This window comes from Lipophrys pholis (assembly GCF_963383615.2).
Source record: "Lipophrys pholis genome assembly, chromosome: 4".
Taxonomy (NCBI): domain Eukaryota; kingdom Metazoa; phylum Chordata; class Actinopteri; order Blenniiformes; family Blenniidae; genus Lipophrys; species Lipophrys pholis.
The window spans coordinates 32,418,358-32,441,418 of record NC_137637.1 but is presented as its reverse complement, the minus strand read 5'-3'; the positions used below and the strand labels follow the sequence as shown (position 1 = coordinate 32,441,418).

Genomic DNA, 23,061 nt, shown 5'->3' with positions numbered 1-23,061 from the left:
TTTGTCATGTGTAGAATTGATTTAATCCTCATTACAGTTTTGTTTTTTTAATTCTATTAAATAATTTTGATCTACAGATAGCATCAGGATTACAGAACATCTTCCTCCCTCTATCTGGTATTGAGGATACGTGTTGCCTGTGTTTGAATCGATGGGTTCATTTTAGTGAAGGAGCATCCAGAGTGAAAACTGTTCTAGTAAAAGCCGGAGCAGCTGAACAGACACGGTTGGACGTGTCCTAAAAAGCAGAAGCGGTTGGAAAGGCGACACCGGCTGTCTCCTCCTCGTGACTCCTCCCTGCCGGGGTTTAAAAGGTGGGAGACACCTGAGCCTCCTCGCTGTGGTCCCGCATCCTCCACCTCCTCCGCCTCTCTTGTTTCCCGCCATTCCTCCTCCGCCTGCATCATGAGTCTGAGCCGGACCAAGCGGATCAGCTCCAGCAGCTCGGTCCGGAGCAGCGGCGGCTCCCGGAGGCTGAGCGGCTTCGGGGGCCCGGGGGGGTTCAGTGGCGTCTCCCTGAGCAGCAGCTCCCTGTACAACAACGGCCACCACCACCACCACCACCACCACCCGGGCCTGGCGGCCCCGCTGGCCTCCCTGTCGGTCAACAAGAGCCTGCTGGCCCCCCTCAACCTGGAGATCGACCCCAGCCTGTCCATGAGCCGCGCCCACGAGAAGGAGCAGATCAAGAGCCTGAACAACCGCTTCGCCAGCTTCATCGACAAGGTAAAGGCCTCACAGCAGGGAAGACATAAACTGATAAGAGTTCACTGTTCCTGGATTTAATTCTCAACAGAGAATTCAATATTTAAATTAAAATGACACGCAATACAACACATTTAACATTAAAGTCTTCTAACATTAAATCTGTGCCTTTAAAACCATAATTGACTTATTGTGTTCAGCCTGAATATCTACATATAAAATGTATTCTAATAATTTTATCAAGTGAATCTCTAAGTGAGAGGATTGATGGAATCATGCAGGATTCATTTTCATGTACATTTAATTTTTTTTATTATTTGTATATGAACAGTTTTAAACTGCAGCTCCAGCGCCGTCATGCTCACCAATTGGTATTAAAACTGTTGTACTGATCTACTTTAGTCTGTTTGTTTTAATGAATCAAACACCTCTGGGTGTCGAAGGGCAGCAAAAACAACCAACTCATCAGGTGGTCATTGATTTTTATTTTTCCAACTAAATAGAAATAAATGATCAATTACTGTTAGTTTAATAAGACTGTAAAACTGAACAGAATTTCTTTGCTAAAATGTTTGTAAGTTGTGATGTAGCATTCAGGTCCATATTAATGTAAGCTTCCAGTTCATTTTGAGTTTAATACATTTAATTTAAATTCACTTTGATAGAGCTTCAATGTATTATTTCCTTCAGGTTCACTTCCCCGCAGCGTTCAGGGTCAAACTGATTGACTCTTCTGGTTTGATGTTTATTTTTCAAGGTCGCTTTGATGTGGAGTTCAGGTTTATCTTGATGGAGGTTGACTTGGATAGAGCATTAAAGTCAACCTGAACGCTGTATTTAACACATAAATGACCTTTAAAGATAGCGTGACTTTCTTCTGAAGGCGCTGAGGGGGGGGGGTTAATGTGAGAAGCTTGTTGATGCTCTTGAAGAACAGCGGTTGGACACATTTCCCACCGCAGGAGTGAGCGACTCTCTGATAATGGCCGACATCGATACTCTACTTAGGGGACATCTCTGCTTTCTCACGGAGTGGGTTAACACTGCCACAAAAGAGGCTTTGTGTTGGTCTCACTTCAGAGAGAGACAGAGTACAGAATCATCCTTTTTTTTTTTTTTTTACATCTTTATGGAGAAATTGTTTATTTTAGGTTTGCTTGAATCATTTTGAGTTGTGTTTATACAGAGACACACAATAGTAGATATTTCTTGGAAAAAGTCAGAAAATGGGATTTAGCTGTTTAGATATTAAATTGATTGTGATTTTTTTTATTTTTTCAAATCAATCATCAAAAATACATTTTTACTACGTGAGAGAAATGATAAATGTAAATATCAGAGAATATTTTTGATTACTTGAGTGACTGATTAATATTTCATGTAAAATGTTAATTTATTAAGCCGAAATGCAGTTGATTACGGTGGCCCAGAAGGGTCAACACAACTTTAAAAGCCACAAGGCAACCACAACATCAATAGAACAGGCTTTGTTTCCGGGGGACAGTATTTTCTGACGGACTGTTTTGACTATGGGAGATTTTAATGAAACGCAAGTAAAACGCTGCTGCTGGATGATTGTGACTAATGTCGTGATGAGTTTTCACAAATCATCAATGTTGATCACTGTGTTGAATTTTTCATAACGTTTATATTTACTTTGCCGTTCATCGTTTGATTATTGTGTCCGTCAGAAAATATTGTCCTCCGGAAACAAAGCCTGTTCTTCAAGTCGATGCACACTTCCGTTGTGGGTTAACTTCTGCTGTGGCTTTTGCAGTTGCATTGATCCACAGTAAATAGATTCTTATGTAATTTATAAACTTTGCAGAAGAAAATATGTGTTGGTAAATTATTTCCTTGTGATTCTTCTTAGCAATAAAACTTAAAACTCCCTTTTTCAATGGTGTCGCATTTGTGGGATGAGCAGCAATGTGTGTTGCACCTATTAAGAAATTTGTAAAATCATCTCTGCCTAACAGATTTTGAGTGGAGATGGATTGGATGATCAACCCAAATAATATATATATATACATATATATTTACTGGTTTGATAGCATAGTATTACAAAAATTATAATTTTTGCAAATGCTGTGTTGTTACATACCACAATATCTCCCATTTTAAAGTTTATTACCGTTACACACCGTTTGTTTTATATCTAAGTGGAGACACAAAAAGCTTTCTGTGCCGTGGAATGTACGGCCGTCCAGAACCGTTATCAGGAGAAATGTTGTGAAAGTTCACAGAAACACTCCAGAGCTCGTCCATCCGTCTGTGTGAAAGAGAAGCTTGACTTCCCTGCTAATGGCCTCCTCACAAAGGAGCCCCTGTTCCTCCATCTTTTACCTGCAGGAAGCCGTGAAACACCAACCGGCGTGATGATCCCTGTCGGTATTTCTAATTCACTCTGTAATCCTCCCTCTGTGACTCCACAGTGAAAACTACCAAAATGGAAAGTTGAGTAAACCGATAGACAAACCCGCTGTTACAGGTACCGTGTCACCGGATCTGAGCCGCCTCAACATTCAATGAAACATTAAAGAGCTGCTTCCCTCCTGCACACAAGTCATTAGTTTGATGCAACAGGCGGACCGAGTTTGACCTCCGGCACCATAACGACCCAGTTTGAAGCCCGCCGGGACATTTAATGACATGCGTGTACGTTAGCCTGCACAAATGATCCCTGGTTTCATGCATGCATCCATTTAAAAGAGGCCTTGGGAGAAATGTGGGGATCGCATGTGGGAGTTAAACAGCCTGAATCTGTGGCTCTGGGCCGCCGTCCCATTTCCGTCCCATTGAACCGAGCTGAAACCTGATCAATCGGGTCAGACGCGGCGTGGCCGTGTCTCACAGCCAGATTATTCTGCTCCGAGCTGAAGGCAGGCTTTGTGTTGGGAGATATAATAGGAGGTGGATAAACCCGGCCGTGGGCTGGAAACCCGAGCCCGGCAGAACCGAGGCCGAAGCGTTGACACGACGTCGTTTACCAGAGAAGACCGTCATTCTACACCCACAGCTCCTCATTTCGACTCCGAATGCTGGTTATTTTAATCAATTAATCACTCGGGAGCAGAGTTCTGCTGGCGTCAGTGAGCATTGTGAGAGGGAGAAACACATTTGAGCCAAAACTGAACCCCCGTTTACACGACAACAAGTGAAAACGCCAAACCTTCGTTGTATTTTGGGCGGTCAGGAAAAATAAAATGCAACTTCTCAAAAACAGCTCCCAACGTGAATTTTTTATTTTTTTTTAAACATTTCAACTCCTTTGTCAGGTAACGGGGGGAAAACGTTACTTTCTGGAAAGTTGAAGAGTTGACAATAACAATCCGACTTGGTCGTCTGTCAATACAAATGTCCGTGTTCTCCCATTGTTAATGTTTATAGTGTATTGTCGTATGTATGTATGTAATGTAGGCTTTTTTCTATCACACCAATCCACTGTTTTTACCGTCAAAACCTATAAAGTTCACTGACCTTATCGAGTTCAAAACTTTCCAAATACTGTTTAAAGCAAGGAATAAGTTACTGCTGGACAACATTCAGAATATATAGATATATATATATGAAATAATAAATTGTCACTGTCTTGGTTATTTAGGAGTAGGATATCACATTGACAACATTCACATAAATTAAGAAAAAAGAAAGTGTGTGATTTGTACGTCTTCCTTACCCCACTTTTCAAACATGTAATGGACATATTTTAAAATTGGAGTGTGTGTTGTGATGTTCATGTTTTTTTTGTTCTGTTTGTTTCTTAATTTTTTTTGTACATGTTCGGAAATAAATAAATAAATAAATATTGTTGTCTGCTTGTGTGTGGTTTCATTACAAAAACAAACAACAGCACCCACTAGTGGCCCTACATCAAAACAACATTCTGTTTTTATTGTTTCTGCCATTTCCGTGTAAGAACATCGTTTTCAAAATGTCGCCATGTAAATGTGAAACTTTTCTGAAACGGTTGCCCCCCCCCCCCAGGTATGTTTCCTGGAGCAGCAGAACAAGATGCTTGAGACCAAACTGGAGCTGCTGCAGGGTCAGGGCGGCGGCCGGTCCAACGTGGAGCCCATGTTCGAGGTCTACATGGCGGGTCTGAGGCGTCAGATGGACCTGGTCAACAACGACAAGACCAAACTGGACGGAGAGCTGCGGAACATGCAGGGCCTGGTGGAGGACTACAAGCACAAGTGAGACCCTGACGGCAAAACACCCAGTCCTGTGAGGACGGCGCTCACTGTGTCCTCTCTCTGCAAACAGGTACGAGGACGAGATCAACAAGAGGAACAACCTGGAGAACGACTTCGTCATCCTGAAGAAGGTCAGTGTGTGCAGGCTCACACGGGTGTGGCCTGTAAGACGAACCCATCCATTGTTCCTCCTGTCTCTGCTTCCTCCTGGTTCCTCTTCACCATCACATGGGACACTTCCTCCATTTAGATTGTTTGGCTTCATCACTGATACAGTTAAATGTCCGTGTGGAGTTTACATGTTCTGGAATGTCTCTCATACATCTTCAGTCATAAGAGTTGTAAGTGTGACTTCCCAGCTTATATAATTATGACAATATGACACTTCTTAATAAAGACGCTTAAAAAAACAACGACGTGAATTTGAGTGTCTCTGTGTTTACGTATCTGAATCGGTCTGCTTGTTTTGTGTGCCGTCAGGATGTGGACTCTGCGTATATGGTCAAAGCTGACCTGGAGGATAAAGTCGGAGCTCTGACGGATGAAATCAACTTCCTTCGTAACGTCTACGAGGAGGTGCACAAATGGCTCCACTCTTCTTCTCTTTCCTTTTCAGTTTGCGCCGATGCCATCCACTTTACCTTTAATGATGAGCACACTTCACAACAACTGCAAAAACATCTCTAATGTAGAACTTTTGTGTTGTAAAAGATCCAGGATGATTGTTGTGAAACATTTATAGGGATTTATCATCATTTTTGTCAGATCACGTTGGCTTTTTACATCTGAGATTTTGGCTTGTGAAGCGAAGAAATGTTCTGACATCATCACCCTGTGACGTTAAACTATATGTTGAAAGCCTCCTTGATTTTAAAGCAGGGGAGTCAAACATAAGGCCTGTGGACCAAAACCAGCCTGTAAGGGTCTCCCATCTGGTTCCTAAAACCACCAAGATAGATTTTTTTTTTTTTTAAACAAATTTCTTAAGAATAACAGACACAACGCAACACTGCCACCAGGGGGCGTCGCCTCAGTTTCCAATGTGAAACATTTGAGTGACTCAAGAAAAACGTTTGAAATCACTGATCTGAAACATCTTTAGTATATTTCTTCGGTGCTTCTCTGGCCAGGAGCTGCGTGAGCTGCAGGCCAGCATCAAGGACACCTCGGTGGTGGTGCAGATGGACAACAGCCGCAGTCTGAACATGGAGCAGATCGTCTCCGAGGTCAAAGCTCAGTACGAGGAGATCGCGGCCCGCAGCCGAGAGGAGGCCGAGGCCTGGTACAAGAGCAAGGTCGGGACCTGGAAACCTGGAAACCTTCAAGAGAACATGCCGGTGGAGCTCATCTCTCTCGCTCTCTCTCTCTGCAGTTCGATCAGATGGCCGTGCAGGCCAGTCAGTTTGGAGACGAGCTGCGTATGGTGAAGGGCGAGGTGGCCGAGGTGAACCGGCTGATCGGCCGCCTGCAGAGCGAGATCGAAGCCGTCAAGGCTCAGGTAGGCTGGCGGCTCGGATCCACCGCAGTCCACCACCGCAGGCCAACTCAACACAGATGTTTTCCTACAGCGCGGCAGCCTGGAGAACCAGCTGGCTGAGGCCGAGGAGCGTGGAGAGCTGGCCGTGAAGGAGGCCAAAGCTCGGACCAGGGACCTGGAGGACGCTCTGCAGAGGGCCAAACAGGACATGGCCCGACAGCTGCGGGAGTACCAGGTGAGGCCGGAGCACGGGCTCACACAGACGGGAGCCACAGGGTTCAAAGGTAAGTTCATTCAAACTGAAAACCCCGTCTTCACCTGCAGGACCTGATGAACCTGAAACTGGCTCTGGACATCGAGATCGCCACCTACAGGAAGCTGCTGGAAGGAGAGGAGGACAGGTGAGAGGAGGGCAGAACTGCACCGCGGCCTCCGCTCACACATACTGTCGTCATCGCCAGAAACAGAACAGACGAACTGTTTAGCATCACTGCACTGACTGAAACACACAAGAAACACCAAACACCATTGTTTATTCTGAGATTCAACAGTCCTACAGGTACAGCATTTGATCAACAGAGGGTCAGGTGATGTTGTATGTTTGTTCCTGGCATCCAACACTCTCCTCGCACCGATGACAAATAAAAATACAAGTAAATAGAATCCATTACATGGTGACATACATCAAGTTTTCTCTCAGCAGTCGTTCATGATGTGATGAAGGAAAATGATTACATCATATAGTGGAGCTCGTCCACAGCAGTTTGCAGTCGAGCTCCACTATGTGGTGTAATGGTTTAAATGAAGTCAACAGGAAAGGTCGAGTTGAAGAGAATCAAGTGTTTTTGTGTTTTGTTTTCTATGTGATTGGAGTTAAGATGTGTTATAGTTTAGAGGGATGAAAGTTCTCAAAGGATGATTCTCATGCTGCACGTATGATTTGTGAAATGAGTCCTGTCCGACGCTAGATATATATTTATATATATATTCTTTTTTTTACTATTTTGACTGTTCATTTGTCTTTTTAGTTGTTAAATGTTTATATATTTTGTCCCTTTTTAAATCATGAAGCACTTTGAAGTGTATTTTATGCCTGAAAGATGCTATTTGAGTGAAGTTTTTTTTACTTATTTCTTTTTTTGATGCAGTAATTAAAATGCATTAGTAGTGGCCATTTTTTACACGAGTATCCCTACTTTTCCCCCCAATAAGTAACAGCACGCCAACCCACTCTTTTTGCCAATAATATGCTTAAATCTATACTTTGATTTTATTTACTCTTCTAATTATTACGTTATAAGCCTCGTATAAACAGCTGTGGAACTGAGGGTACTTGAATCTGCTCTCTAATGCATTGTTTCACAGTTTCCGTAATTTAAGTTAAATAAGAAATGTGAGTGCTGACGTCTCCTCCTCTACAGACTCGGGCAACAGTCCATCCTCAACATCCAGGCCGTCTCCAACTACAGTAAGTAACCTGAGCAGCAGCCTCCTCCGAGCACGACCTCCAGGAACCTCAACTGATCTTATTTACTCCCACCTTCACTTCCCTCCCTCCCTCCCTCCCTCTCCCCCTCCCTCTCTCCCCGCCTCCGTCTGCAGCCACTAAAAGCACCAACGGCTTCCACAGCAGCTCTCTGGCTCCGAAGCTGCTGATAAAGACCACGGAGACCAGAGACAGCACCAGATACAACATCCACTGAGCTGAAAACGGTCAAACCTGTCGTTATTTCCGTAGAGCAACGGGGGTGAAAATCACACAAACATGGGTCATGAAGGGGGAATGTTACTGGAATATCTACTGGAGTCATTTGTGGTGAATTTATAAGAATGTAGGAGTTATAGAGTCTTTAAAATCAGGGTAGTGGTTCTCAACCTGGGGTCCAGGGGGGGGGGACCAAAGATCACAGGAGGACGGGGTGATTAAATTAATTAAAAAAGAAGAAAAAAAAGGAATAAGAATTGTGTAGGATCTAGAGAACCAACTGCCCACTTGCACGACAATGGCAAGTTTAGGTTCTGTCTTTAGGAATCAGATCAATTGTTTGTATTCAGACACTTTCATGCTTTTGATGTGAAATTCTTCATCTATAGAGGAGTTTTTTGGGATGGATTTGAGCTTCTGCTTTACTTCTTTATTGCTTTCTTCAATAAACTGAACAAGAACAAAAACAAAAATGTTTCCCTCTTTAATTTCTTTGAATGAGTCTGATTAAAACTTGATATCCAGATGAGTTTGATGAGCCAACAAACCAAGTCATATACATAATTAATAGTTTCTATGAAAATCAAGTCTTGAAAGAAAATATGATAATATAAGTTATTTAATGAAATAAAAATGACATGTCTATATGTGGATGTGCAATATATGATACACTATACCCCGAAATGTGTAATATCCAATAGAATATACCCCTGAATGCGCAATATATAATACAATTTATCCCTTAATGTTCAATGTGAAATACAATGTTGCCTCAGAATAAGCTGTAATTGTCCATGGACATGGAATGTCGATAGACCACAATGAGACTGAAGCAGTGTCCACTGCAGTAGCAGTAAGTCACTATGGTGTCACTATGGTGGGTAGAAGAACTATTGCGTTATTGGCAGGTATTGTATTGTTCATTATTAGGCCAGGCCCTGTGATTTTTCACACCAGAAGGGGGTTTTGAATGAAGTTTTGTTGTTGTTGTTACGTATTTGTATAATTTGAGCAACATTGGCTGTTGGTTCTAATGTACAGTATTATATCTTAATAGTGTATTCATAAAGAAAAGTGGCCAGTGTAGCTAACTAGCGCCATCCAGTGGTTAATTTATGTAACACAATACATTGCATATACAGTATTTGTCGATATAAAGCGATTTATTCAAGAAAAGATAAGATCCTGCAGATTTTGTGTGTGTGTGTGTGTGTGGGGGGGGGGGGTAGATTGTTGCCGTATGAATAAATAAATAAACAAATAAATAAATACAATTGTTTCAGAGCACGTTATTATTATTTTGTTCTCTATTGCCGCTCCGAGGCGCCGTATAAATGTGTGTAAAACTACTAAACCTTTAAACAGGTTGCCTGGTTACCGCCGGCTGAGACGAGCACGAGCCCATGCTAAAGGGGGTTGGGCAAAACTGTTCACGTGTCCCACTTTCCTCTCGCCTCCGATTGGCGGAGGCCGAGTTGTTTTCGCGCCAAGCTGGTGCATTGTGGGAGTTGTAGGCAAAAACTGGTAGTTGGTGTCGTGCGGACGTCCGCGCAGGGGCGTCGTGTTTAGCTTTTTAAACTCCGTGGGGGATTTTAAACGCCGCACGGCGATACAGCACGGATGCGGGGCGAGGAGTCCTCGGATTCGGAGTCGGGGAGGATGGAGGAGAGCTCGGTGCGGAGGAGTTTGGAGGCGCTGTGTCAGGAGCTGAACATGGACGAGCAGACAGCCACTGAAGCTATGGATAACTTCACCGCTATCTGGAACACGTACACTCTGGAGGCGAGTCCACAAACCAACTCTTTTACTACTTAACCCTTCTTTCTGGGTTTAGTTTAACCACCTAGAAGACTCTATAGAGACGTAAACGCCGGTTAAAGGGCTTCAGCTAATGTGTGTTTTTAATTTCAGTCCCGGTACCATGACCCCACTCACGTTTCCGGTCGTCAATATGCCACACATCTGATTATTATTATTGTTTGTCTTAGGGCCATATATCTCAGCATTTATCTTTTACAGTAGTAATATTTTAATTACAAACGTATATCAACACCGTTTACGTAGTAACCATCCATTATTGACAAATTTTATCCCACCATGATTTCTGCACTGTCTCTTTACAGGCCAGCATCCAACCAGCTTTTTCTAGTCTCTGTTTACTTTTCAACAGAAATATAAAGCTGAATGCATGGTTCTCAACAAAAGTATGCCACATGTAGAGAATCCCCCTCAAGATTTCCTCCTTGGATCACTTGGAGATTAAATGTCTCAGTATATAGTTTGACAGTAATGACACATTTGAAACCCACATGAATGTTTGTATGGCAAAGGTCAAATCCTGTATTGCTTTTGTTTACCGCAACAAATCCTCCTTCAGACAATCTGCCAAACAACTTCTGGGTAAAATGACAGTTCTCCCAGTCTTAGAATATGTTCATGTAATCTTCACGTCAGCCTCATGTACTCTCCTTCACAAGCTGGGTGTTATTTACCCTGCTGCTATCGGCTTTAGGACCGGAGCTCCATTCAGCACTCACCATTGCTGCCTGTTTTCCCCGATAAACTGGACAAAGCAAAGTCACTGCTTTCATTTCATTTGCAAAACTCTTGTTGGGAAAACTCCGCTGTCGACAGTACATTCTCGCTATTCACAATACAAATCGGGGTCTACGTTCTGGTCTGCACATACCCAAAGCCCGTATCTCCTTTGGAATCATCTGAAACGGACCTTAAAGCTTTTTTACATTTATTCTACTTCCCTCTTTCACAAATACCACAAAAACAATATTGAAGTGTCGCTGCTCTTCAGTTATTTAACAGGGTCATTTTACAAAATGTGCACCGATTCAGATTGAATGAAGTAAATATACTGTATTACAGTGCACCAATGTCCTTGGGGTTGGCCTGACGATTGCATATGACTACAGAGTGTCTTTGCATGCACACTACAATAGCGGCAATGTGACAATAACGTACAGTATTCTTGTATCAGTACGATAGACAAAGCCAGTCCGGTCCGTTGATAAATAGTATGTATGATAATCTGTTACAAGCTTTGACAGAATGATCGAATGAACCTGAGCGGCAAAAAAACTTGTTGGGAAAATAATCTATATCTACTGTGGGTCTCTGCGATGACATTCAAGCCATCGTGACTATATTTATCTTTAAAGCTGATTGTTTATTTTACAGTTTTTCTGTTTTACTTTTGTGTTGGAATTGGTGACTAACTCTAGTTTTTGTTTTGTCAGGGAGAGGTGGTCCACTGGTTGGCCTGTTCGCTGTACGCCGCCTGCAGGAAGGGATCGACTCCCACTGTGGGCAAAGGGCTGATGGAGGGGAACTGTGTCTCCCTCACCAGGATCCTTCGCTCCTCCAAACTCAGGTCAGTCGCCGTCGGCTCTACAGCAGCTCGAGAGATCCCACAACACACAAGCTTCAGAACGAAAGTGGATATTCTCAGTGGTTTAGCTTGTCTACAGTGGCTCATTGTAACCTTCACAAAATTACATGTAACTAAACCATTTTAATAAACAGTCTTCCGTGTAACAAAGAATTGTTTCTAGCTGTTTGAGGTAAAAATATATGACAAACTTTTAAGTCAATACACGTTTCACTCAGGGGATAAATGTTGAATTATCAACCTCACCTGTTGTTACCCATCCAAGAAATAAAGAAAATTGTTTAACGTAAACAGACTCATTTGCTTTCACTGCTGTTAATGCTGGTTTATCTGTATGCTTGATAGAAATCAGAAATGTATTTTAATCCCGTGGCAAGTGTAGAAAAACAGCACCTCCGGTCCTAAAGCGCACAGGATTCTGGGTTAAATCCTTTAAATATCTGGGTCATAAACTGCATGATTCAGCATCTGATAGTTTTGTTCATAATACTGCAATAATAATTATTACATTCTCATGGCTGATTTCTGTAATCTACATTCCCATCTTCTGTCCTCGGTCCTGTTTTAGACCATAAAAATAACTTTTAATTCAGGAAGAACGAGCCTCATTATTCTACCAGCTTTACTGCGGTTATACTAAACAGTGTGTTTACACTCCAACACTATTTATACAGATGCACCAGTACCATTTTTAAAGGAGAAAACGCTACACTTGAGCTACTTGCCAATACTGAGTACCAATACCAGTACTTAATAAATGCCAAATATCCTGATTCATACTTCATATGCAAACGACACATGAAGGCCATGCATTACTGCGAATCACCTCAGTCTGCACAGCCTCTGTGTTGACGCTGCGCACATCTCCAACAGCCCGGAAGGTTCCAGGATACGACTGCGTCCACAGTATGAATAGGACGGTCTGTAGCGTCTATCTATGCCCTGCACTGTGTACACAGTCCGCAGACAGAGGCTTTGTGCCACCGCACACTCCATCTCACTGTATCAGTCATATTTCAATCATGTTTAGCATGTAGCGTCGCTGGTCTGTGATCCCTGAATCTCTTCAGCATGTAGCACGGCTCGGCGTCACGTCCTGAGCAGTTAAACTACTGAGCAACATTCGTCTAACCCTGTCGCTGGTGTTGTCGCATTGTGTTTCTCCTCCTCTTGATATTTTGGCTGAACATCGTTTACAGTTTGTCTTACGTTTGTTAATAATATTAAAGAATCTTCAAACCACTGACATTACTCGTGCTCTCTTGCGTACCAGCAGCCGGTGTTGCTGACTGATGATGTCATGTAATACTCACCAGCTTGTATTGGTGAACCTTCACAAGTAGAACTATTGGGCGCAATACTGGTATTGGTCTCGGTGCATCCCTGATGTAAATGAGATTCTTCTCCTGACTCCACTGACACGATGGAGCGTGCCTACTTTTCCTCTGCTCAGAAATAAGCAGAAATACTGAACAGATATTGAACTTACCTTAGAAAAACAAGCAGAAGTTGTCCGTTTTCCACTGTCTGATCACTCATGAATGCACCATAGATCTTCCATCTTCTCTGGAATAAATAACGTGAATAGTTTGTGACTCGTGTGTCTCTGTCCCAGTCTGATCCAGTTCTTCTCTAAAATGAGGAAGTGGTCGGACATGTCCAACCTGTCGCAGGACTTCCGGCTGCGGCTGGAACGTCTAGAGAGGAACTTTGAGGTCTCCACCGTCATCTTCCGCAAGTTCGAGCCCATCTTCATGGACATGTTTCAGAACCCCCAGGGCGGCGAGCCGCCAAGGCAGCCGCGCAGCAGAAAGCACAGGCACGACACACACACACACACACACACACACACACACACACACACACACACACACACACACACACACACACACACACACACACACACACACACACACACACACACACACACACGCCATTTCCCTGGAAACCTTTTCACTTGAAACGTCGTATACATGGCAAAAGTCATCCTGTCCTGTCTAATACTGTGTGTGTGTCTCTCTCTCTTTTCTCTGTCCCTGCAGGCGGCTTCCCTGTCACATCAGTGAAGTGTTCAAGTTCTGTTGGACTCTGTTTGTCTACACCAAAGGTACCATTCATGCCTCATAGCTGTGGTTCCACACTATTATCTGTGAGCTTTGGCGTCAACGTGTGTGTGTGTGTGTGTGTGTGTGTGTGTGTGTGTGTGTGTGTGTGTGTGTGTGTGTGTGTGTGTGTGTGTGTGTGTGTGTGTGTGTGTGTGTGTGTGTGTGTGTGTGTGTGTGTGTGTGTGTGTGTGTGTGTGTGTGTGTGTGTGTGTGTGTGTGTGTGTGTGTGTGTGTGTGTGTGTGTGTGTGTGTGTGTGTGTGTGTGTGTGTGTGTGTGTGTGTGTGTGTGTGTGTGTGTGTGAAGGTAACTTCCGTATGATCGGTGACGACCTGGTGAACTCGTACCACCTGCTGCTCTGCTGTCTGGACCTGGTGTTCGGGAACGCTCTGCTGTGTGCCAACAGGAAGGACCTGATCAATCCGTCATTCAGAGGTGAGCTTCACCTCAACCCTAAACTCCTCGCCGTGGTCTGCGGCCAGGGGCTGACGCTGTGTTTGTGCGCAGGTCTGCCCGCACAGTACCGTGCAGACGGCCACGTTTCCTCCAACGAGTCTCCTCCGTGTGTGTTGGAGAGGTTGTGCGAGCTGCACGACGGGCTGGTGGTGGAGGCCAAAGGCATCAAACAGCACTACTTCAAACCCTACATACAGAAGCTGTTCGATAAACAGGTACAATCAGGTTTTCTGACACGCACCTGCATAATATCATTACAGGTGAAAAAGCAGCTGGTTTATTCAGTTCATTTTCCTTTGTAGATTTCTGTTTTATGCCCTTACATGGAGTAATTTTATTTCTGTTTTTAGCCTAATGGAGATACTCCAGACGTGGACCAATATTAATGAATCAGAGTGTTGGCATAGGAAGTAAATAGATTTCAGCTTTCATAAACAGCAGGTGGTGCTGTCCTGGTGTTCTCACTGTGAAATGGGTTTTTCTGCAGCACAGATGTTTAACATTTTCTAATCAGATTAAAGAAAAGCTGCATTTCAATACAATCCCCGGTCTTTAATCCTCATTTTTTTCTCTCTCAGTTGATGATCATTCCAGCATGTAGTTCTTCATTGTGAAGCAAATATTCTGCTTTTCCTCTTTCTATTCCTGTAATGTCATCCCGATATCTCCTTTTAACAATCAGATCCTGAAAGGCAACGAGGATCACCTGACAGAAATGTTGGACCCTCAAAACTTTATTGACAACAAGTAAGAAACATCAGCTCATCCCCCTTTCTGCCCCTGGGGCCAACTTTGTTCCTACTGCTGCCATTGGAGTGTTTAGTTTGTGACTGTGTGTGTCTGTCCTGCAGTAAAGCTATAAACCGGGAGTATGAGGAGTACGTGTTGACGGTGGGAGACTTTGATGAGCGAGTGTTTCTGGGAGCCGACGCAGACGAAGAAATCGGAACTCCGAGGAAGATCGTTCAGGATCCGTTTGCCAGCCAGAGCAACCAGCTGCAGCAGCACGTGGAGAAGGTAAACACTCACTGCAGACTTTGACAACAGTCGCATGTATCTGATTTTCATTCCATTGCACATCTACATCTGTGCAGACAAACTACATGCAGTAGTTTCAGAATGTTAAAAATTGTGTTTTCAGTGGCTCTGAGCAGTGTTGTCGTGTGATCTGACCCCAAAACCCAACAAAAGTTTTGTGTTTTCACTTAAACGGTTGTCATGTCAATGAGGCCTGAACTAACGCTCTGTTGTTGTTGTTGTTGTTTGCAGTCTGGTTCTCTCGCCCCCTCCACCCCCCTGACGGGCCGGGTCTACCTGAAGGAGAAGGACCTGCTCGTCACGCCCGTCTCCTCGGCGACGCAGAGCGTCAGCAGGCTGCAGAGCATGGTGGCCGGTCTGAGGGCGGCGCCCAGCGAAGCCCTGCTGCAGATCTTCAAGTCAGCACTTTTATTTCTGCCTCCTTTAATTATTAACGACCTCCATCCATGTGTCGGTGATCCACCTGTCCATCCATTGATCCGTACCTACACCCAGTTAACTCGTCCATCCACTATTTATCCTACGACGGCTCACTCTGGACAAAACATACAAGGAATACAGGACATCAGAGGACTAACGGAGACACGCACACATATAGACAGTTTTGAACTACTAATAACAAGAAGTTTGGATTCAGATAAAATGATCAGATTCTCAGTTGTTCTTCTAAAATGAAGGAATCTTTCCATGTTGGTGTTTCCAGGTCCTGCACCAGAGATCCCACAGAGTCCATACTGGGCCGAGTAAAAACTCTGGGACAAACCTTCAAAGAACATTATACCAACGACTCCGAGGACACACCCGGGTCTCATATAGGTACGACACAGTGAATGTTAGGATCTCTTCATATACCATTGGACTGAATGTGAACCATTCACAGATGTTAAGTCTGCGTCTTCGTGTTGCAGACTTTGCGGAGAATCGTTTGAAGCTGGCGGAGATCCTCTACTACAAGATCCTGGAGAACGTCATGGCCCAGGAGACCAAACGGCTGCAGGGCAGAGACATGAGCGTAAGAACCAACCGCCAAAACCCCCGCCGTCAGTCAGACAGGCTGTGTGTTTGTGTGTCGGCTGAATTCAGACATGTTTCTGGTGTTGGTAGGTGTTGTTGGAGCAGGACATCTTCCACTGCTCCCTCATGGCGTGCTGCCTGGAGGTGGTGCTGTTCGCCTACAGCTCTCAGAGGATGTTTCCCTGGATCATCAACATCTTCAAACTGGCCCCGTTCTACTTCTTCAAGGTAACACACTCACACAGAAACACACACACGTGTACATTAATCCATTTTTCTATTAGAGTATTAGAGTCAGGATATATTTTAGGAGATATTTCACTGCTGCAGCCAATGGGGATAATGTCTGCATGTTGGTAATTTATCTCTGCTGTTTTATTGAATTTTAGAAACATTAACATGCAGATTACAGATATTCCTTCTCCCACTAACTGATGTAATTTCAGCTAACATCTAGATTATGGAGCATCTTCCTCCTTTACTTAACAAATCAATCAATCGATCAGACCCACACGGTGCTAACAGCCCAGCTAATGCTAACACTACAATAATACAGATATGTGGCCATAATTAACACTGGACATCATGGGGAACTTTGCCAAGTAACTAGTTGCTTTCTTTGTTCATTAACTGATAAAGTTAGTTTTTACCCCAGCCAATTGATAAATATCACGAAGTTGCACGTTAACAAAAGAAGGTTTCATCCTCCCCAGTCTCTTTTTGTGAGGAGGAAAGCTGAAGCCTACAACCCAGACTCCCTGTGGTGCCGTCAGCATGTCGATGTTGACGCTCTCTGCTGTTGTGGCTGCAGGTGATTGAGGTGTTCATCCGCTCAGAAGAAGGCCTGTCCAGAGACATGGTGAAGCATCTGAACTCCATCGAGGAGCAGGTTCTGGAGAGCCGAGCGTGGGCCGCGGGCTCAGCCTTGTGGAGCGCCCTGCAGGCCGCCGGGAACAAAGTGCCCACAGTGGAGGAGGTCAGCGACGCACAAAACGACGCACGAACTTAACACAAGTTTTGTGTTTTCGCTTGAAAACGTTGCCGTGTAAAGAAGGCGTAAATCTGTAAAGGGCTTTTTCTCTGCATCTTGTCAGAGCTCACCTCTTTTCCCTCTCTGCAGGTCAACTTCTCTTCCAGTCTCGACTCTGGTTCTGCTTCTGGTTCTGGTCCTAACAGTGCAATTCAGTCCCACCTCCCCATGGTGGCTCTCTCCCCGATCATCCACCCTCGTATCAGGGAGTTCAGAACAGGTCTGGGCAGTGCACGGAAAGGTGGGGTTGGTCTTCTTTTTATGATTTTCATTTTCCTTTAACTCAAAGAGAGTTTTCTTATATCTGTCCTTTGAATGAGGTTGACTTTCCTCATTTGAATTTAGAACAAAATATCTCTAGAGTTCATATTTACTCATTAGTTAAAATGTGTTTTTTATTTATTGTGAGATTGTATAAGATTTTTGGGGGGGGATTAGATCTGAGTTCAGAGAAGAACATGTTTTAAAGACAATAGAAATATATAACTTGAACTTCATGTTCTTCACATTGCATCTTTTCTTCATAAAATTCCGGACGTTTTGACCACGGATCATTTTTGCTGATTGTTTTGTTTGGAACAATGAGTCGGATTAACCTCCCGTCCTGCTTCATCCCTCCTCCTCCAGATGTTCCTCCCTCTCCGCTGTCGGTCCACGACCGCTACAGCTCTCCTGCAGCCGGCAGCGCTAAACGCCGCCTCTTTGGAGACGACCCTCCGGCCGCGGTGCCGCGACTGACCACGATGCCGTCTCCTGCCAAGAGGCTGACCTTCACCACGAGCAGCACCCTGAAGATCGCAGGACAGACGGGGCAGACCACCATGCTCAGCATCCCAATACAAGGTGGGAGCACATCAGGACACAAAATGACGCCGTCACTGAGGACGGATCAAAGGAATGCACTGCAGACGAACCATCAACACTTTTTTTAAGCGACAAGTACAAGTTCTAATATTTTAGCTACTTGCCGATGCTGCGGCACAAGAGAGTTTTTTACTATTTTATTTAAAGAAATCAGTTTCCGGTCTTCCTCAAAACAGAATTAGTTTGGTTAGGTTGCTTTATCTTGTATTCAGACCACTGCAGTGAGTCTCTGGAAGCTTCTGCTCCTTCCTGATTGGTCGGTTTGTTCGTAGGTACGAACAACGACCGCACCATCACGCTGATCCCGGTGCAGCCCTGCGACGCCTCCGGCACCGTCACCGCTCAGTTCCTGCTGACCACCTCACCTCACCGGCCCATCGCCCCGCCCTCTGCTCCCCTCATCGCTCCCGCCGCCACCTCCGATACCCAGACGGGAAACGGGCGCCCGCGGCGAACCGGGTCGCTCGCCCTGTTCTTCAGAAAGGTACGGGCTGGAAAAACTTTCTGATCAGGATGAGAATTGATTAGAAATGATCTGTGACGATAACACATTATTTAACCATTAAAAGCCGAATGAAGTGAAGTGAAGTTTGTGATCATGCGCAGCGTTCTGACCCTCTGCTGGTCACTGTGTGCGTCCACAGGTGTACCACCTGGCCAGCGTGCGCCTCCGGGACCTGTGTGTGAAGCTGGACATCTCGTCGGAGCTGCGGGGGAAAATCTGGACGTGTTTCGAGCACTCGATGGTCCACAGCACCGATCTGATGAAGGACAGACACCTGGACCAGCTGCTGCTCTGCAGCATTTACATCATCTCCAAAGTAACGACGGACATGAACCTTTCTGCCGTTTCAGTGCAAACATCAAAACGTAGCTGTGTAAACACAAAACTTTTCTGAAGCGACAAAAGCAAAAACTGCTATTTCACTGAAAGCAAAGTGTGAACGGAGGAGTGTGAAAACACCGACTGTGACTCTGATTTCCTCTGCACAGATCACCAAAGAGCCTCACACCTTCCAGGACATCATGAAGTGTTACCGCAGCCAGCCTCAGGCCAGCAGCCACGTGAGGAACACACTCACACACACACTTTCATCACAAGAGTTTCAACTTTGTGTGTCACTGATGGATGTGTGTGTGTGTGTGCAGGTGTATCGCAGCGTGTTGCTGCGTCACACTCCCAGAGAGCCGGTGGCTGATGAAAACATGGAGGTGGATTCCGTTTCTGGAGGTGAATGTAAGAACACACACACACACACACACAATAGATTACACATTTTTTTACGTGAGTTTTTAAACAGTTAGCGCGTGTGTTTGTTTCAGCTGCAGAGAAAACCAATCAGCTCTCGGGAGACGCAAACGCCGACCAGTCGGGGGAGGAGGAGCGTGGCGACCTCATCCAGTTCTACAACAGCATCTACATCCTGAAGATGAAGAGCTTCGCCCTGCGATACGCCACCCACGATAACCGGGTACGACAGCCTCGCAGCGGCTCGTCTGTTGTGTTGTTGTTGTTGTTGTTGTGTTCTCACGGCTGACTTCATGGTGTGTCACTCTCCGCAGGCCGACGCTCCTCCTCTGTCTCCGTTCCCGTCGGTCCGGGCTCAGCCGCTCTCTCCTCGCAGAGTCTCTCAGAGACACTCGCTGTACGTCTCCCCTCACAAGAACTCGGCAGGCTGCCTCACGCCAAACTCCTACACCTACAGGATCAACAGCAGCCCGTCCAAGGCAAGCACACACACACACACACACTATACGAGTTGAGTTTTACTTCCGTAGCATCGAGTGGCCGCTGTAGAGGGCATCCACGGGCCGGCGCAGACCAAAACGTGTTTAAAGAAAAGAAAAAATAAAGTTTTAGCAATATTTACAGATCTGTATTGTTTTTATGAATAAAATTCAGATTCATGGACTTAATGATAAATGATAATAGTCACAAAAACTTTTAAGGATGCTTAAAATTCTGACAGACCAAAAAGGCATCATTGGCAAATTACACAAAAGTTTTATGTCCACCAATAAGAAGTCAACCGACTGTATTAGACAGCGCTGGGAGAAAGAAGACAATATAGTCATTTGAGAAGCGGTAAACTGGACCAGGATCCGGTATTTTCCAATACTACGTGGAGAATGACCACAGTAAGACCGACTTTAAATAATATTCTGCTAAAATATCAAAAACACTGGAGTTTTGCGGAGCGTCGACGCAGAAGCCGTGTGGAGGTGTTTGACTGCAACGCATCGCTGTCGCATACTGTTTGCTTCTGGACTATGAATTAGACTTAATGGCATTTAATAAGTACTCGTATCGGAAAGTAGCTAAAGGTTAGTTCTCGTACATCTCGTACAGTGGTATCGGTGAACCTCGACTTATTCGTCGCCGTGTATATTTCATGCAGCTTTAACCTCGTGTCTGCTTCTCTGCAGGAGCTGTCGGACATCAACCGGATGATCCGGCAGGGCTGCGTGAGCCGGAAGAGGGCCTTCACCATGGAGGGCGACGTGATGATGTCATCAGCCTGCGACTCCCCCAGTAAGCGGGCGTGTCCGGAGAACGGCAGCAGTCCCGACGTGCTGCTGAAGCGGCTGCAGGACGTCGTGTCCGAGCGACAGAGTCACTGACGGCCGCACACAGAACACTAAACCACAGAGAGGAAGGTGATCGGTCACTTGTTCTTCTGATAGAGGCGCCACCGCGCGCGCATTTTAATCCCCGGGACAGTTTACATTAGAACCTCAGACCGCCTTCGTTTGACCACTTTCATAAATGTGATTCCACAATAAAATCTCATAAGAAGATGAGATGTTCCACATGCACACCTCAGTTGCTGCCTAAATTTACAGATCTGCATACGCCCAAATCCACAAAGACACATTCACTAACATGCAAGTTAAAATTTTGGTACACACTCGTCAAGTACGAAGAATTCATCTCGCAAATAAGTTATTTATTAGTGTTTTATTGATTTAACACTTGACCGTACAGGAGAAAAATTGAGCCTGCAGTCGAGAGTGAGGGCAAAAAAAGCACACAATTACACAGAACAAACTGTGTTAGAGCCTTTTAGATTTGACTTTGTGTTTGTCACATTTACACAACAAATAGTTTTCACTGCTCGACCTCTCGACGTGCTGCTGCGAAAACAAACGACAAAATCTCACCGCAGATTTATATGAAAAATGTGTAATAGCTAAACTTGTGTATAGTTTCCTTGAACTTGAATCTCCCGCGTTTGGAGATTATTTTTACTTCTGTGTCTACTTTTATGTGTTTTACTGTTATAAGAACTTTTTCCTTCTCTTTTTTTTTTTAATGTATAAAGAGAAAATAGAGGCTCACCGCTAACAAGAAGGGCGCTCTGCTGGCTCCACGTGTGTAGTATCTACACATCATTTTTAAATCTAACCTGTTTTCATTATAGGGGGGAAAAAACAAATCTCCACTTTAAACATTCATCTGTGTTTTGTTTTTGTTTTTTTCCTTAAAGATTTGAGAAAAGAGTGCAAACAAATGTTAAAAGGAAAAAAGAAAAAGTAGCTTTTCTTTCTCACCATCATCCAGAGAAGAAAACAAACCGACGCAATAATTAAGGAAACGCAGCTTTTCTAACTCGCGTGTTTTTTTTTGTATTTCTTCCAGTCAAGTTTTGTACATTAACAGAAACACTCGGAGTCATTAAACACCCGACTTTCATCTTGTCTTCATGTTTGATTCTCTCTAAACTCGCGTCGGCTTCTTAGGTTTGTGCTTTTTCCTCAAGGGTTAGTTAATCTCTTTTTTTTTCTGTTTCACATTGGTGTGAACTTTCTAACCGCAAATCCTCAAAAGTGCAGTGAGGATGACAGAAATCGAAGAGCAAAAGAAACCTGCGTCTCCTCGTGAACACGACCGTTTCTGATCCCGTTGAAGCGAACACAATGGTCCCGTCTAAATTTAGTAACCGAGGCCTCCAGAACCGGCCTCCGGATGGTTCCTCCGACCCCCCCCCCCCCCCCCCCCCCCCCCTCCTGACCTCACATCCTCTCAAGGTGAGCGCCGATAATCTGCTGCCGGCGGCACAGACGACATCCGGGCCGCCGCCGTGACATGAGATCATTCACCATTTCACAGGCTGCCGCCTCCTCACATGGACGACTTCCCCCACCGACAGCCGGCGCTTCCGTCACCGAGGTTGGATGTCCAGGAGCTGCTTCCTCTTTCTTCACTCACTGCTGGTTCTTCAGTCCCGGAGCCTCGAGATGAATCTCTTATCCAGCAGTCAGACGTCTGGTCCGACTGCCAGCCGTCATACTGTCCGACCACACACCGACCACGCCTGAACCAACGTCTGCGAACACTCCCGTGACACCCAGTGTTTTTTTATTCTCGTGAAAATCTTCACCTGTGATGAACTAAAAACTCTCATCTGTGAAGACGGAAGAATCTGCTGGCAATTCTGAAGGATTTCACCTGAACTCTGCAAAGTGAGCACTCCTGAAAACCACCGCTTTGCCAACACATTTTAAAACCAAATGAATATTGTTTGAAGTTGTGAAGACCCATCGTCCAGGAGCACTTAGAATATATAATATTACATCTATTATAATATGTTATAGCATTTATAACAACAATTGTCTTTGCATTTCTATAGATCTATAAAGGATTTACAGGTAGGTCTAAACCATTGTCTGTGAACACTTCTGGAAACCATAATCTGGAAAAGTCTTTGAAAACCATCGTCTGAGAATACTTGGATGAAAACCAATGTCTGCAGAGATTCCTGTGAACATTTGTGGAAGCCACTGCCTGTCAACACATCTGGGGAGAAAAACAACATTGAAAAAAGCTGAATCCTTTATCTGTTGATGGTGCCAAGGGCCATTGTCCGTGAACACTTGGATTAACTAACCGTCTCCTGAAACAGTCTGTCATTACAATAAACAAAACAGCGCCTACTAGTGGCTCTGCGTGAAAGCTACATCGTTTTCAGCATTTGTATGCAAACTGACATTTTAAAAATGCGAAACTTTGCAAAAAAAGATTTGACGCTTTGACTTAAAATGAAGGTTTTCTCCACAAACAACAAACAA

At 44.6% G+C, this 23,061-nt stretch overlaps 2 protein-coding genes across 3 annotated transcripts; both read left to right on the top strand.

Moving 5' to 3' along the window:
• Window positions 1-343: 343 nt before the first annotated feature.
• LOC308108765 (keratin, type II cytoskeletal 8) lies at window positions 344-8,545 on the top strand. Its single transcript, XM_080461971.1, has 10 exons — window positions 344-726; window positions 4,693-4,901; window positions 4,972-5,032; window positions 5,382-5,477; window positions 6,032-6,196; window positions 6,274-6,399; window positions 6,470-6,613; window positions 6,703-6,779; window positions 7,800-7,846; window positions 7,981-8,545. Exons 1-10 carry the CDS (start codon window positions 406-408, stop codon window positions 8,079-8,081), a joined length of 1,347 nt encoding a protein of 448 aa, XP_080318097.1. The 5' UTR covers window positions 344-405; the 3' UTR covers window positions 8,082-8,545.
• A 1,039-nt stretch (window positions 8,546-9,584) lies between these two features.
• Window positions 9,585-21,685, top strand: rbl1 (retinoblastoma-like 1 (p107)). 2 transcript variants are annotated; one of them, XM_080461957.1, is made up of 22 exons: window positions 9,585-9,865; window positions 11,335-11,468; window positions 13,102-13,305; window positions 13,529-13,593; window positions 13,896-14,024; window positions 14,097-14,260; window positions 14,728-14,792; window positions 14,897-15,062; window positions 15,315-15,481; window positions 15,787-15,899; window positions 15,992-16,095; window positions 16,188-16,325; window positions 16,909-17,073; window positions 17,218-17,368; window positions 17,755-17,970; window positions 18,264-18,475; window positions 18,636-18,812; window positions 18,985-19,056; window positions 19,141-19,222; window positions 19,315-19,463; window positions 19,555-19,719; window positions 20,419-21,685. In XM_080461957.1, the coding sequence occupies exons 1-22, from the start codon at window positions 9,704-9,706 to the stop codon at window positions 20,611-20,613; spliced, it is 3,195 nt and encodes a 1,064-aa protein (XP_080318083.1). In that variant the 5' UTR covers window positions 9,585-9,703; the 3' UTR covers window positions 20,614-21,685. The 2 variants fall into 2 exon arrangements, with proteins under 2 accessions (XP_080318083.1, XP_080318082.1); XM_080461956.1 differs by having other exon boundaries at window positions 19,141-19,228.
• The last annotated feature ends 1,376 nt before the right edge of the window (window positions 21,686-23,061 follow it).

Coding starts and splice junctions, on each gene's coding strand:
- LOC308108765 (XM_080461971.1), top strand. CDS start 406: ATGAGTCTGAGCCGGACCAAGCGGATCAGCTCCAGCAGCTCGGTCCGG. Junction 727..4,692: donor TCGCCAGCTTCATCGACAAG/GTAAAGGCCTCA, acceptor CCCCCCCCCCAG/GTATGTTTCCTGGAGCAGCA. Junction 6,614..6,702: donor GACAGCTGCGGGAGTACCAG/GTGAGGCCGGAG, acceptor CTTCACCTGCAG/GACCTGATGAACCTGAAACT.
- rbl1 (XM_080461956.1), top strand. CDS start 9,704: ATGCGGGGCGAGGAGTCCTCGGATTCGGAGTCGGGGAGGATGGAGGAG. Junction 18,813..18,984: donor GCATTTACATCATCTCCAAA/GTAACGACGGAC, acceptor TCCTCTGCACAG/ATCACCAAAGAGCCTCACAC. Junction 19,464..19,554: donor ACGCCACCCACGATAACCGG/GTACGACAGCCT, acceptor CACTCTCCGCAG/GCCGACGCTCCTCCTCTGTC.